The sequence below is a fragment of the Rhododendron vialii genome, chromosome 5a (genome assembly GCF_030253575.1).
Source record: "Rhododendron vialii isolate Sample 1 chromosome 5a, ASM3025357v1".
In the NCBI taxonomy this organism is placed as follows: Eukaryota; Viridiplantae; Streptophyta; class Magnoliopsida; order Ericales; family Ericaceae; genus Rhododendron; species Rhododendron vialii.
The window spans coordinates 41,024,728-41,038,563 of NC_080561.1; the positions used below are offsets into that span (position 1 = coordinate 41,024,728).

At 39.7% G+C, this 13,836-nt stretch overlaps 1 protein-coding gene across 1 annotated transcript; it reads right to left on the reverse strand.

Annotated features, from left to right (window-relative positions):
• Nucleotides 1-1,111: 1,111 nt before the first annotated feature.
• On the reverse strand, nucleotides 1,112-10,208 carry LOC131326024 (calcium-dependent protein kinase 13). The gene is made up of 7 exons (XM_058358566.1): nucleotides 9,042-10,208; nucleotides 3,853-3,996; nucleotides 3,401-3,553; nucleotides 2,935-3,050; nucleotides 2,651-2,818; nucleotides 1,707-1,934; nucleotides 1,112-1,616 (listed from the first exon to the last, which is right to left on the reverse strand). The coding sequence occupies exons 1-7, from the start codon at nucleotides 9,664-9,666 to the stop codon at nucleotides 1,467-1,469; spliced, it is 1,584 nt and encodes a 527-aa protein (XP_058214549.1). The 5' UTR covers nucleotides 9,667-10,208; the 3' UTR covers nucleotides 1,112-1,466.
• Nucleotides 10,209-13,836: the final 3,628 nt, after the last annotated feature.

Below are 13,836 nucleotides of genomic sequence, written 5' to 3' on the forward strand. Positions count from 1 at the left end.
GAGGAGAGGGTACCACTTATAGAGTGTTCCTTTGCCTTGGGACAAGTAGGCATGACAGAACCGATTCAATCCCTGAAAAACTCAACTCTCTCAACAAGGGCCAGCCAAACCAGTTTTTAATTGGAAAGCTGCCAGCCCTTAATCTATTTGAATATGTTCGACTACAAAATCCAGTAGAAGTGGGTAAACAAAACAAGGAATGATCATTTTTTCTGCACTTTTCTTCAAAATTACCCTCCACAAATAAACGGAACATGCAGAGTTAAGAGAGGAAGGAACTTATTAACACAACAAAAGGAAGTCTTCAAGCACAAGCGGACCAAAATGCATTCACAACTGGAAACCTGCAATATCTCACGAGCTTGAACAAAATCCGGGGACATATAACCATTTATAGCATGAATGCATACTATCGTACTCGGATGATGCTACGGTGTCCCCGGTCATTTTGAGAACACCGCAATTTTTGGGATAACCTCACCATTACAAGCACAACCAAGACCCATACGTATAACTAAGGCTTTACAAAGGCATAACTCCTAAAATTCCCATAATTTTTTGGGAATTTTAGAGGTTATGCCTTTGTAAAGCCTTGGTTATACATCTCACTGGTCTTAGTTATGCTTGTAATGGTCGGTTATACCAAAAATTATGGTGTCCCTAAATAGCGGGTAGACACCGTAGCATTTCCCTTGTATTACTCCCTCGGTCCCCGAATAAGAGTACTGTATTCCATTTTGGATTGTATCTTAACAAATATTCATTTTTAAAAGTTAATGAGTAAAAATAGATACAATTATCATTTTGTCCTTTTGAAAAGTTAATAGGAGAGTTAGCGGGTAAAAGTCGAGGTAAATGTTAATGGGTAAAGTGTAATGATGATGTTTTTTTAATAAATTGGATTCACGAAGTTGGACACTTAAAAAAGAACGGAGAGAGTACTACTATACTAGGTACGGTGGATTTAGATTCTCTGGTCAATATGGATTCTGTTCTACCTCAAGAACTAAACGAAACTACGTATTCCCACGGCACAGTGATTATGTACATATAAATCATTACCACAATGAGTCCATTATGAAACAAATGCAAAACCACAGTAACCCAATGCTAAACCACGAGTCCACTACAAGAATTTCATATACTTTTTCAAGGAAAATATGCTACAGCACTAGAGAGTTCAACAATGTCACGTTGTCAACCAGAAAATAAGGGCAAAAGGTTCAGTCATTCATACAAGATGTACCATGGCCACAAGGCAGTGTATCTCACTCATTTTAACATTTTTTTCAAGAGGTAAAATATATGTACTTACCTCTCCATGATCCTTGCAAGCCAGCAATCAATAAGGGCCGCCATTCAATCAATAAACATCCCACAAATAATCACGACAGAACAAAGTCCAATATATTTGGGGAACGATTCTAGCACTCCTATGCGCGTATGAAAACTGACCGTCAATAGGTCTACTCGCTTCCCAAGTTTACAGAACCATCCTTCATCAGCTTCACACTTAGACTGTTGAATCTCCCTCTTGAGTAATGCCGAGAAGCCTTTCTCCAATCCGTCCCTGTCTTCATCATTGCCGCAAACTCGTCATAGCTGATTAGACCATCCTGTATTCAGAATATTTGACAACTTTTAAGAAAAAAACTGTTGGTCTAAACTAGCTTAATAACAAAACTGGTGGGTGTTTGCTCTTTTACCTTGTCGGTGTCAACCTCTTGAAAGATGTCATTTGCTACATCTGTACAATCTTCTCCATCCTCCATCAAGGCATCACGAAGCTCATCTGGCTCAATGTAGCCATTACCATCCTTATCAAAGTAGGAGAAAGCCTTGTGAAGATGCTCATCATTCGCCATTCTATGTAAATGAAGGGAAACAGCAATAAACTCTCCACAGTCCAGGGTTCCTTTCCCATGAGTATCAACCTGTGTTGCGAACATCCTTGTTTGTTCAAGATTCAAAATCTAAAGACAAGAATTATTCTGCAAAATTGCATGACCAAATTTGCGCCTACTAAAATTAACTCAGAACACCTAAACTATATAAGGTATTCCCCTCTACTTCGGAATCTAATGCTACATTGTCTTTCTGGTAAGCAATTCTACATCACCTTACCCAAAGAAGACTAAGGCAGGCATATCTGAACTAAAATCAAAAGAAGAACGTTCATCTGGATTAACAAACAGAAAATATGTCCAAAGTTACTTTGAAGATGACAAGAAGCTTACATATTCTAGTGATTTGGATGTCAAAAAATACTGCTAAATCAAACCAAAACAGACATTTTATAGGAGGGGTTTCTACAAGGAAAATATGAGCCATTGGACGAGAACGGTCCTAACCATTCATTCACTTTTATACCAATCCACATCCTCAATGGATAGCTGTGACTGTTTTTATCCAATGGCTCATATTTTCCCTGTAGAACCCTCATACAATATCTTTCATTCTCCACAATACAACAAGTAAATTCACCAGTGTTGACGTGAACTATAACACAACAAAAAAACACGAAATTGACGGAACAATAACACAACAAAGGTTATCTATAAATTAGAAAGTAAGTTGACGTGAGGGTAGTTATACAATTGATGAAAGCGAGAACATAATCAATGTAAGACCTAGTTCAAGCAAGACTTACTGCTTCAATAAGCATTTGTACTTCAGACTCTCCAAGTTGTGAACCAAACTTTCGAAGACCACTCTTCAGTTCTTCAATAGAAACAATACCGTCATCATCTGTGTCTATCTTTCTGAAAGTGTCCTTGATATCCTCAACTTCTTCAACGGATAGGAAATCAGCAATAACCTACAGATGGAAGTTCCATTAAAATGTATATTGAAGCCTTTGTTATTCTTGAAAAAAGGCATCTTGGAATTTTGGATGTCGTATAAAATATTCAGAGCTCCAGATTATTGACTAACCCTCAAGGCCTTTCTCTTGAACCTATTCATCATTGAGAACTGCTTGAGTCTTGATTTGACAACATCACCAAGAGGAACATTTGGAGCTTTTTTGGCATTTTGAAGCCAAGAATGCTCTGAGCAGAGAAAAAAGAACGTAAATTAAGTAAAGACACAACTAACATCCAGAAACATGTAATTTCATCTTCAAAAGATAATTGATATGAATGCGATAGGCTGATACAAAGTTCCAATATAAAATATAACTGAATACAACCCACTCTCTGCGTCTACAACTGCATCCATACTATCCATTATTACTTAAAGAAAGTAAAATCGGTAAACAGAAACTTTTTACCATTGGGAATCAGCTATCAATTCCAGCAAGCTAGGCTTCGAATGTAACTATCTATGCATGTAAACACAAGCAAGATAATGGAAGACATGATACAAGGCAATATGCAAGCACAAACAAGAGCTAACATACCAAGGACTTGCTTTGCAGTCAATCGAAGCTTTGGATCAGGCTCCAACATCTGACGGACCAGACTCTTAGCACTCTCTGAAATATTGGGCCATGGTTCCCTTTTGAAATCTATTATCCCACGAATAATGGCCTGTGCAACCCCTTGTTCAGATTCTGCATAGGAAAACCAACTTTAGCGAGATGGAGAGAACCTCACAGGGCAGAGGAGATTATTAAGTGCCACATCTAGAAACACGAGGGAGATGAAAATCCAAGGGGTGCTTCCATGAAACAAGAAGCTTAAAGCATAGATATGCCAGTGCAGGAACCCTCGAAACCACATGTATGTACGAGTACACATGTGAGCACTTTAAAGGTGTGTATGTCACGGATGATTACACAAGCAGAGAAACAGATTTCAGTTTAACAAAAAAAAAAAAGAGAGAGAGAGATTCGGTTTGGAATATATTTACCTGCCCAAAATGGAGGAACCCCACACAGTAAAATGTAGAGTATTACTCCTGCACTCCATATATCTATTTCTGGTCCGTAGTTCCGCTTGAGCACCTCTGGAGCCATATAATACGGGCTTCCAACAATTTCAGAAAACTTCTCACCTAAAAAAACTTATTCAAATCAGTGCCACATGGGAAAAAGTCCAAAGACCGAAAAACGTTCAAGTAAGAAGTTTCAGGCTTTTATATTTAATTTTACTAATCATTCTTCACAGTAAAAAGCTCTGTCACATAATTGTTCTTTGTATGGATTCAGAAAACAATAACCAGAAACAAGGCCATATTTGAAAGAGGCCTTGACTCAATATGTCAATGAATAGAGGACATCTGCTATATAAGTACTCACGATATTGCCTCTGTATATAAACATTCTGACAAAGTCATGGTAACTGTACTAGGTAAGATTCCTACTCGTAAAGACCATGCTGAACCACAGTGTATCTGTGTAGCTAAATCTCTAGAGTGGGAAATCTCAAGAACGCCCATTGGATTGTTGAATTGATATGGAATTCTTGCTTGGAAGTAAGACTTTGAGATACCTACTACTATATAGAACTCCTACCAAAGAATGATTTAGAATCACATTGTGAATTGTTATAGAACTATAACCACATGAACCCTGCTTTGTGAAGTCTCAAATTTTTTTCTTTATACTCAAGACAATAATTCATGAATACTTTGTGAGGGCTTAAATTAACTCGCCTCAGCCAAAGTTATACGTGGACTACAAACATTAGAAGGCTCATGCATATCTGTGGTTCAACAAGTAAAGCATTTAAGTCTGGCCAAAAGTTTCTACAGTCAAGGATACAAATTTAGGGTGGCTTAATGGGAATCACCCAAGTAGTAGCAACTTTGCCTTTTCTAAAGTAGTTGCTTTTTGAAACTAGTACATACCTTCAATGCCTTTGCTGTTATTAGCATGTAACAAAGTTCAGAAAAAAAGGCATGCCAATTTATTTCAGAGCCTTTTGTTTTTTTGTTTTTGCAACTAGTCCCCTTAATTCCTTGCTTTTATATACTCCGTTCCAATATAAAAAATCCAAAACACCTACATAGTTTTGCATTTCAATGACAATAAAGTTGATAAATGTATTTTACCTAACAGACAAGTACAACATGAAAATTCATTAGGCAAGAAGCATGATACTTCTACAAAGCTTTTCTGTTCGATCAGACACCAACCCTCTTCTTAACACCCCCACATACGTGTTGGACACATGTCCAAATGCATCCTAGAACTTTTCAATTCTGTTTATGAACAGGGGACGCTTCGGACACTTGGGAACACGTCCATCACTCGTACACTTAAGAAATACAACATGAGTCTTAAAAAAAATTACAGGGAAGCTAATGAAAAATCCAAACAACGTAAATTCATCGCTATTAGTCCGTGTTCATTTAATACATTCCTAAATTTAAGAACTCGAAAATCTAATGGTCTAATTTTTTCGGTATATAGTTTTAACTTTCAACTAAACATTAGGACATCCTGTTCAAACACTTTTCTAACGCACAGAATGCAAAAACTGATTGGATGTAAAATAAAATGTGTTTGTAATGGAAAAGATGAAGAAAATATGTTACTTTCAGGTATTTGATACAAAAGTGGTTTTGGGATAAGAATAGGCATGGCAGTATGCTACACATGAAGGGAAATCAAATCATTCAACGAAAGAAAGTCATCAAGCTCCTCAAATAAAAATAAAAAATAAAAAGACACAAGAGCAGGATCACAGAAATAAAGAACCAAGTGCACGACAAGGGCTACAGGTTAGCCGTTTTGGTTCGGGAACATGTCAGCGGATAGGCAAATCCATAGCTGGTTAGATAAAACCAAAGAAGCATGGACGTGCTTTTGAAATATTTTGCATCTTTGCCCCTTAAGTGAATACTAAAAGCTTCAGTTGCTTCCAACAATCTGCCAAAGTACCCCGTATATCATGTCAAAGAGTAGATCCCTGAACTAACCCAATGCTTAGTGCGAGGGACAGCACTGAGGTACATACTACATCCCAAGGAGTAGATAATTGGTCTCCTGCTTTTTTTATGATAGAAAGGGATAGGAAAAGAGGAAGGACACGGGTTTATATTGTTTCCCAATCAACCCACTCTCCACAAAGATTGACTTGGCGTGTGTGTTTTGTTGTCGTTGGGGGGGCAGGGTAGAAATTCAGCCCTCCTCATTTCTCCTTTCAACTAACCTCCTCACCAAACATGGGAAAGTGAATTTCAAACACTTCTGGAGGTCATAACCTTGGTTATTAACTTAAAGTGAGTGAGCATTCAAAGTTCTAACTAAAAATGGTCAAGCCGCTATACCACAGGAGTAAATTTACTGGATGCGAACTAAATCGACACTCAAAACTACAAGAAGCTATAAACAACTACAGGTTTTACGCTTAAGGTTGGACTTCTTGTGGAAGTACCTTCAATGCCTCTATTTGAGTTTCATTCTTGAGACTCAGTTTTATTGTACCTATATGAGAATAAGCATGTAGATCGTGCAGTATTTGGTACATTCTACAGTAAAGGATATGTTAAATTGTGGAATCCCATGGAACAAGAGGAGGATAATAGGACAAAGGTCATTTTCAATAATTGAGGGAGTGAAGTTGGACATACCACAATACCATGTTTGCTTTGGGGGACCAGAAAAGTAAGAACGTGTTCATTGTGTTGGGTTTGCTAATCACATGAGCACATGGCCTTTTCTATCCTTGGGGACAAGGGATGTAATTATATGTACCCACTACGTATAACATGTTTGGTCAAGATGGAATGGGGTAAAGTTTGGAGAGTCATCCTAGCCAGCCGTTTGATAAAAGAGGCATTAGAAAAAACACGAGCTTGTATGTACCATAGGGGGAGGGGCAATGCCCCATTTCGGAGGTTAGTAGTCCGAAGTGCCATCGAAGCCAGGGTACAAGTTTGGGCAGCTGATGGACTAGGAAGATTAAAGTCGTAGGACCCACATGTGTTCCACAAAAGTAAAATGAAAACAACGGACAAGAGGAAACACTTCCCTTTACTAAGTAATCAAATAAACCGCATTAAAGAAGGTGCCAAGGGTACACCCCTCGCAAAGAGAAGAAAATCTAGACGAGTGATAAGAGGAAACAAGTGGGCTCCATGATGCTTTTTTAGTACATATCCCACCCTCCTCATCCATCTATGAAACACGCAATTCCTGCTGCTTGTTCTGAAGTAGCACCAAAAAAAGAACCCACCAATCTATGAGGCACACTTCCTGCTGCGTGTTTTGAACTTTGAAGTATTAGGGAAGGGGCATTGGACACAAAAAAAGGGAGCCCACACATTTCCCACTTGTCACCAAATTTCATTAAATCGTCGTTCAAGACAGACAAGCATTCCCCATTTTCACTCAATAGCTAATAATCCCTCTGGATTATCTTCCCTTTCCATCCAACAGTATTAAGTATGACTTAAAATCTTATTCCATGGCTTTTTGCACTCTAACCAAACATACTGCTACAACTAATCAAATGGCTTATCCAATATTCAATGGCATGACCAAAATGAATGAAGGTTGCACAGTATTACTTAGTATTACTTATCCCCTCTAATCCTATTCCCGTGAAACAAATGTGTCCTGATTGTAGGAAATATTAAAAAGTGTGAGTATTCGGATAGATTTGCATTAAACTTTCACAATAGAAATCATCCACATCTGTTGATAGGCAACATAGAAGCTTAACTTAGGTTCTAATAAATTAAGAGTTACTCGTCCGCGTAGATTTAAGCTTTCCAGGAATGCAATGGTAGGAGTACCATTAAGGTTTTAATTCTACTCTAATCAGAGATTGCATTTCCCTGCAACTACAAATCTAGAGGAAGAGTTATTGTACCTGATATCATTGGTCTGTATCCTACAGGTGAAGCTTATTTCCATCCTTAACAGACAACATAAAGTTGTAAGAAATTGACTTGGGTCACTCATCTCAATAGGCTTAGAATTGTTCAGAATGCAGTTGTAGCAGTGTGCCAATCCATGATATGTACTTCCAAAAGGGTTTGCAACAAAAATTTGTAGCCAAAGAATAGTATCATATGTTTCCACAGGTTTTGTGCCTACCAAACTTCACCCTTTTGCTGAAGATTGAGCAGCTTACAACAGCAGCACTCTATATGCACAATTCGTGTTTTTTTTTTTTTTTTTTTTGGGGGGGGGGGGGGGGGGGGGGCGCGCGGCGCAAGCAACATTCTATATGTACTAATAATGAAAGTGCAAACTAACTCTTGCTACAACAAATTGAAGTGCATTCATAAGAGACTCATAGATTTTTTTTTTTTCCCATTATGAGTATAATGGGTTTGTGTGAACAAGTGGCCCTTGACAAAGCTCAATGGAAGAAAAAGATTCATGTAGCCGATCCCAAGTGATTCGAACATAAGGCTCGGTTTGGTTTGGTTATGACAATATAGCAGAAGCGCATAAGATCCCTTGAGTTCCTCGATGTTTGGAGGTAAGGGGGCCGCTACTTGTAAACTTTTTGAGAACAATCACTTCATGCGCATATATTGCCAAAGGTTAGGTCTGTCTCAGTGCTCCCCCACCTATACCCCCATCGATTGGGGAGTACAGGGTACTGTTATTGTTGGTGATATGATGTGGTAGAAAAGACCACCCAATGAGTAATATAGATAGACTCAATGGTACGTATGATCTCTACAGAATATCAGAATCTACCATGATCACAAGAATTCGCAGGCAAGAGTTAGGCCACGTTTCCACTAAATTTTTTCACTACAACTTTTCGGCTTTAGTTAAGTTGTCCATACTAGTCTAAAATCTTTTCTCAAAAGTTCAGTTGTTTCCACTAAATTAAAAAATCCAACATATTTTCTTCCACTAACCCAACACATTTTCTATAACTTTTAGTTTAGTGCAAACAACTTAACTACAAATAGCTGCTAGAAGCTGTCACAACTTCTAGCTTACCAGAACCCCCCCTTACTGGGAACCCTCATTATTACGACACGTATAACTAGCAGAACATCCTCACACAACACGATTGCAAATTTATTCTAATTTCGTATGCTTAAATAAGGCATAAGTTCCTATCTACTAAGGAATAACTTGCGTTCAATAAATAATAAACCAGAACATTTTATTTAATTCTCACCTGGCTTGAAGAATATGGACAAGCCGAAATCAATGGCTTTCAAGGGCGAATTCTCCTTCTTATTCGCAAACAAGAAGTTCTCCGGCTTCAAGTCCCTATGTATCACTCCATGTTTATGACAAAGCTGCACAACCTCCACAATCGTCCTAGTCACCGCAGCGGCCGCGCGCTCCGTGTAGTGCCCGCGCGCCACGATCCGGTCGAACAGCTCCCCTCCCTCGCACAGCTCCATCACCAAATGCACCGCGTTATCGTCCTCGCAAGCCTCCTTTAGGGTCACAATGCTCGAATTCCTCGGCAAGTGCTTCATAATCGCCACTTCGCGCCTCACGTCGTCCACGTCCACCGCCGTCCGCAGCTTCCGCTTCGAAATCGACTTGCACGCGAGCAATTCCCTCGACCCTTTATCAATACACAGGTAAGTCACCCCGAATTCCCCGCGACCTAGCTCCCGATCGACCAGGTACCTGTCCTCGATGTTCTCCTTAGACACGTCGGGCAAAACGGTGATGGTCTTCTTCGGCGGAGCCGGGGCAGAACGGTCTTTCCGGCCGTCGCCGCCGTGGCCGGAGGACTTCACGTCCTCCCTGGCGACCGCTGCGGGAGATCTGCAGCAGTTCCCCATCGAATCGGGAAACGAGTCGAGTAAAACCCTAACCCTAGCCTAGCTACGATTACTTCACATGGTAATAATAATAAAGAAATTGCTAGAGAGAGAGAGAGGGAGAGGACTGAGGTGTAGGTGGAAGGGAGTTATAGACTAAAAAGGCTTTTGAATCAAAATGTGAGTGTGATTTCTAGAGAGAGAGAGAGAGAGAGAGTGGTGGTTCTGCAATTAGTGAGGCGTACGGAAACGGCTGAGGTGCTTTTTGTGGAGTGAATTTTGAGTCTTTTATTTTTTCTGAGGGAAAATGTGGATACAGAAATGTAGAGATAATGATATACAGAAGTTGTTCGATCGGTGGGAGATTTGGTGGCTGACGGGAAGTGTTCTGGTGGGAGAGAGAGAGAGAGAGAGAGAGAGAGAGAAAGGTCGGTGGGAACGGGACGGTGATCCAGGAGAGAGAGAGAGAGAGAGAGAGAGAGAGAGAGAGAGGTCGGTGGGAACGGGACGGTGATCCAGGAGAGAGAGAGAGAGAGAGAGAGGATTGGGGGTTTATTGGTCGATCCACAAGCATATATTCTCTTCTGTGTTAGTAATATTTTTGTTGCCGTACTTTGTTGGGAAAAATAAATAAAAGTCTACAAGAAAACTGTTCACTGGGCAAAAGACTTGAAGAGATGAGAGGGAGGAGAACTATGAGAGCATCTCCCATCCAATATTCCTCCAAAATCTCCCATCTAGAATCTCAAGTCTCAAGCAAATCCTAGTTGGTAAAAATGTGTCTAGGAAAAGTACAAATTTCTACTTTGACTAGTCATCAAACAAGTAAAGTATTCAATAGCATAAGTCTTTAACCTATCCATACACGTTCAAAAAAAAAAAAAAAGGTGACTAGTCAATACTTCTCTAATATAAGAGCATTTCCGATGGGAGATGTCGAAGCTGAGGTGATCAATTAAACGGCTAGTTTTGACATTAAGTTGTCATCCAACCATAATGCCTTCTATCATGCCAAAAGTGACATGGCTTTGAAGTGAAGTGACGTGGCTTTGAAGGGAAATCTCAACTTGTCAACTTTGACATCAACCTCTAGACTGTCAATTTTCAAAAATTGATTATAAGCTTTCAATAATTTGACATAATGGTCGGAGAGGAGGAGCGTGATATCAAATTGCCATATCAGCCTTCAAAATAATTTGACATCTTCACTTTTGACCACTCCTATTGGAGATGCTCTAAGCTGGAGTCCCAAACGATGATGACTCTCGTTCTCTAACTATAATCACTGCTTAGCCTCCAACCTCGCTTTCAAATAAGGTTGAGAAAAACCCTAAGCGTAGGGCTAGGTCGTCGGTAGCATAGTAAACCGGCAAGACCGGGATCGTACCACAGGGAATTTGCAATATAGCTAGTCTGGATTGTAGGTTTAAAAGGTAGACTGTGGCGTTCAAGACGGCCAACTTGATTTTGCTTAGAATTGGTGAAAATCGCCCGGGCAAAAGTCTAGGAAAAAGCTTAGTTAACTTAAAAGAGGCAAGTCTAAGGATCTTCTAATCCTTGACAAAGGAGGTTACCGGTTCTCAAAATGACTCAGGCGAGAGTCACGACCTCGTGCTCTCGCCCCGGAGAATTTAACTTTTATGACTACGTTTAATGAAAGATGTGATTAAACGGAGGCGAACCAACTTGTTTGACGAATTTATTGAACACATAGGAGGCCACGAGCCCTCGGGGAGCCGCTTGCCAAGACCGCTTGACAAACGCCTCACCAAGTAGTTAACACCCCTTTGCTTGGACCAAAAATGCAAGTTAAGTTCTATTCCGTAAATCATGCTTTTAAGCCCTAATGTTTGAAAACCAAATAACCACCTAAGTCCTCGGGAAAGATTATCCCAAGACTTGGCCAAACGACTACTCACACATACTTAAAGCAAAAACAAAAGCATAGAAATAAGACATGAATTTAAACCGATAGAAATGAAAATAAAGTTGATTTTATAAAGGATCTAGTCCGCGGCTACAACATTAATAAACGAGAAAACATTAAACGACAAATACCTTGAGGAGTTCTTTAAGACATTAGCTAGAAAAGCTTGAAGTTCATTAATGGAGTTCTAGAAAACTAAAAGACCTAAAGTGGAAAGTGACAAGAAGATCAAGAAGAGAGAGAGAGACCCTATTTATACAAGGTGGTCTCTCTCTCACAAAATATCCCAAGAAAATATCCCAAAAGTAACCAAAAGTGGAAGATATTCCAAAAGTAGAAAGTAGAAAAAGCAGCAAAAAACGTGGCTGTAATCTGCAGTATGAACCGGTACTGGCCAATTCCCAGTACCGGTTCATAGGTCTTCAAAAGCTGGAAAAACGTAGACTCTGGACAGCATGAACCGGTACTGGCCAAATCTCAGTACCAGTTCATAGGAGACAGAACTTCAGATTTTGCTCTGCTTTGGCCTAGACAGCCCGACAGCGACCCGACACCCTCTTTGGCCTAGATTAATCACCCGACGGGGCTTGGTGGAACATTGCCTCACTGCCTCGAACCCTTGGATACTTCCGACTACGATCCTTGGCGTTAAGAACCGCCTTAGCACCGCGTATTACCTGAGACAACCAAAACAAACCCTTACGTGCAAAATGAGATACAAATGATATCTAAGGGAATCAAAATGCTACAAATTAGGGAACTAGAGCACCAAGATTATACAATCTTGGTTGCTCATCAATCACCACTGCACTCTTCTACCCTCTCATAATTGCCATAATCATCAAACCCTAGATCCGAGTTGGACAACCACAAAAACTAAAGCAGAATACCTACAAACATTAAAATAGCCAGATCACCCACAAATCATCATGCCACAACAAGAAGAAGACACCCACAAATTGTAGAAGAAGAGGAGGAGAGAGAACACAGGGCAACTGTTCTTATGATGGCAAGGGCGAAGAAGACCACGATAGTGGTTCGTAGTCAGATCTGGTGGCTTCCAGGGGGGGGGGGGGGGGGCGTTCCTTGCCTGTGGTGACGAGTTAATGTAACAGATGGGGTTTTTGACGAGGTGGGCAGCGAGACAGTTGGTGAGGGATTGAGGGATTTGGGTGTTCGACTCGTCAAAAGGGCGATAAGGAGGAAGAGAGGAGGCTGTTGGAGATGCTTAATGCTAGTTTGTATTATGCCCATTGGCTAGTTCAAAATTCAATCTTAGGCTCCCTTCCCATCTTCCCATAGCAAATTTGCTTTCTGATCTTTGTAAGTTGATCTCTTTGGATCTTTGAGTTGTATGCTCCTTTGTAAAATACCTTCCCTTAAATAAAAAAAGGATTACAATACTATTCTATAATCAAAAAATAAATTTAAAGGGTTTTACCATTTAAGGGCGGGTTTGGTGCAACGGTAAAGTTGCTACATTGTAACTTGGAGGTTATGAGTTCGAGTCACAGACACAGCCTCTTAGCTTGCAGAGATAAGACTGTGTACATCATCTCTTTTCTAAACCCCAAAATGGCGGAAACCTCGTGTATTGAGTTTGTCATTTATAACAACTTTAACTCAATACTCTCTTTCTTCCTCTGAAGCTACGTAAGACATCAAAGTTATAATCATACAAAGTTCAGTCCTGACTCCTGAAGGCTCCCTAAAAAGATGTAAAAATTAGGTCCCAAATTTTTTTATTACATAACATATAAGCTGGAAAAAAATAGTAGTACCTAAAAGGCTAGAACATAAACTACACCCCCCACCCCCCCCCCCCCCCCCCCCCAAAAAAAAAAAAAAACAAAAAAAAAAAAACAAAGAAGAAGAAGAAGGAATTGGGACTCATTCGGAATTCTCCATACAAAATTAAGGCTGATATTCAATAATATCGATCTATGCACCATAAAAGTGTGTTCAGTAGGGCTACGCACGGTCCGGATCAGATCGAATTCCTATGAATTCAATTCTAATTCATGAATCACGATTTTTCAAAAATAAAATCCGTGCTCGGACAAAAAAATCTTACGATTCAGTCCCGATTTTGTCTACGAATTGCATCAATCTTCACTTGTCCATTTCAAGATATCATGAGTTAGAAGAATTACCATAGTTTAGTATGTTTATAAAAATAGGTGCAAAATTATAATTATATTTACAATATGTTACATATATATTATATATTTTATTTTTTTAAATATCTCATGATCCTATTCGAA

Coding starts and splice junctions, on each gene's coding strand:
- LOC131326024 (XM_058358566.1), bottom strand. CDS start 9,666: ATGGGGAACTGCTGCAGATCTCCCGCAGCGGTCGCCAGGGAGGACGTG. Junction 3,997..9,041: donor GTCCATATTCTTCAAGCCAG/GTGAGAATTAAA, acceptor AAGTTTTTTTAG/GTGAGAAGTTTTCTGAAATT. Junction 1,935..2,650: donor TACAAATGCTTATTGAAGCA/GTAAGTCTTGCT, acceptor TTCGCAACACAG/GTTGATACTCATGGGAAAGG.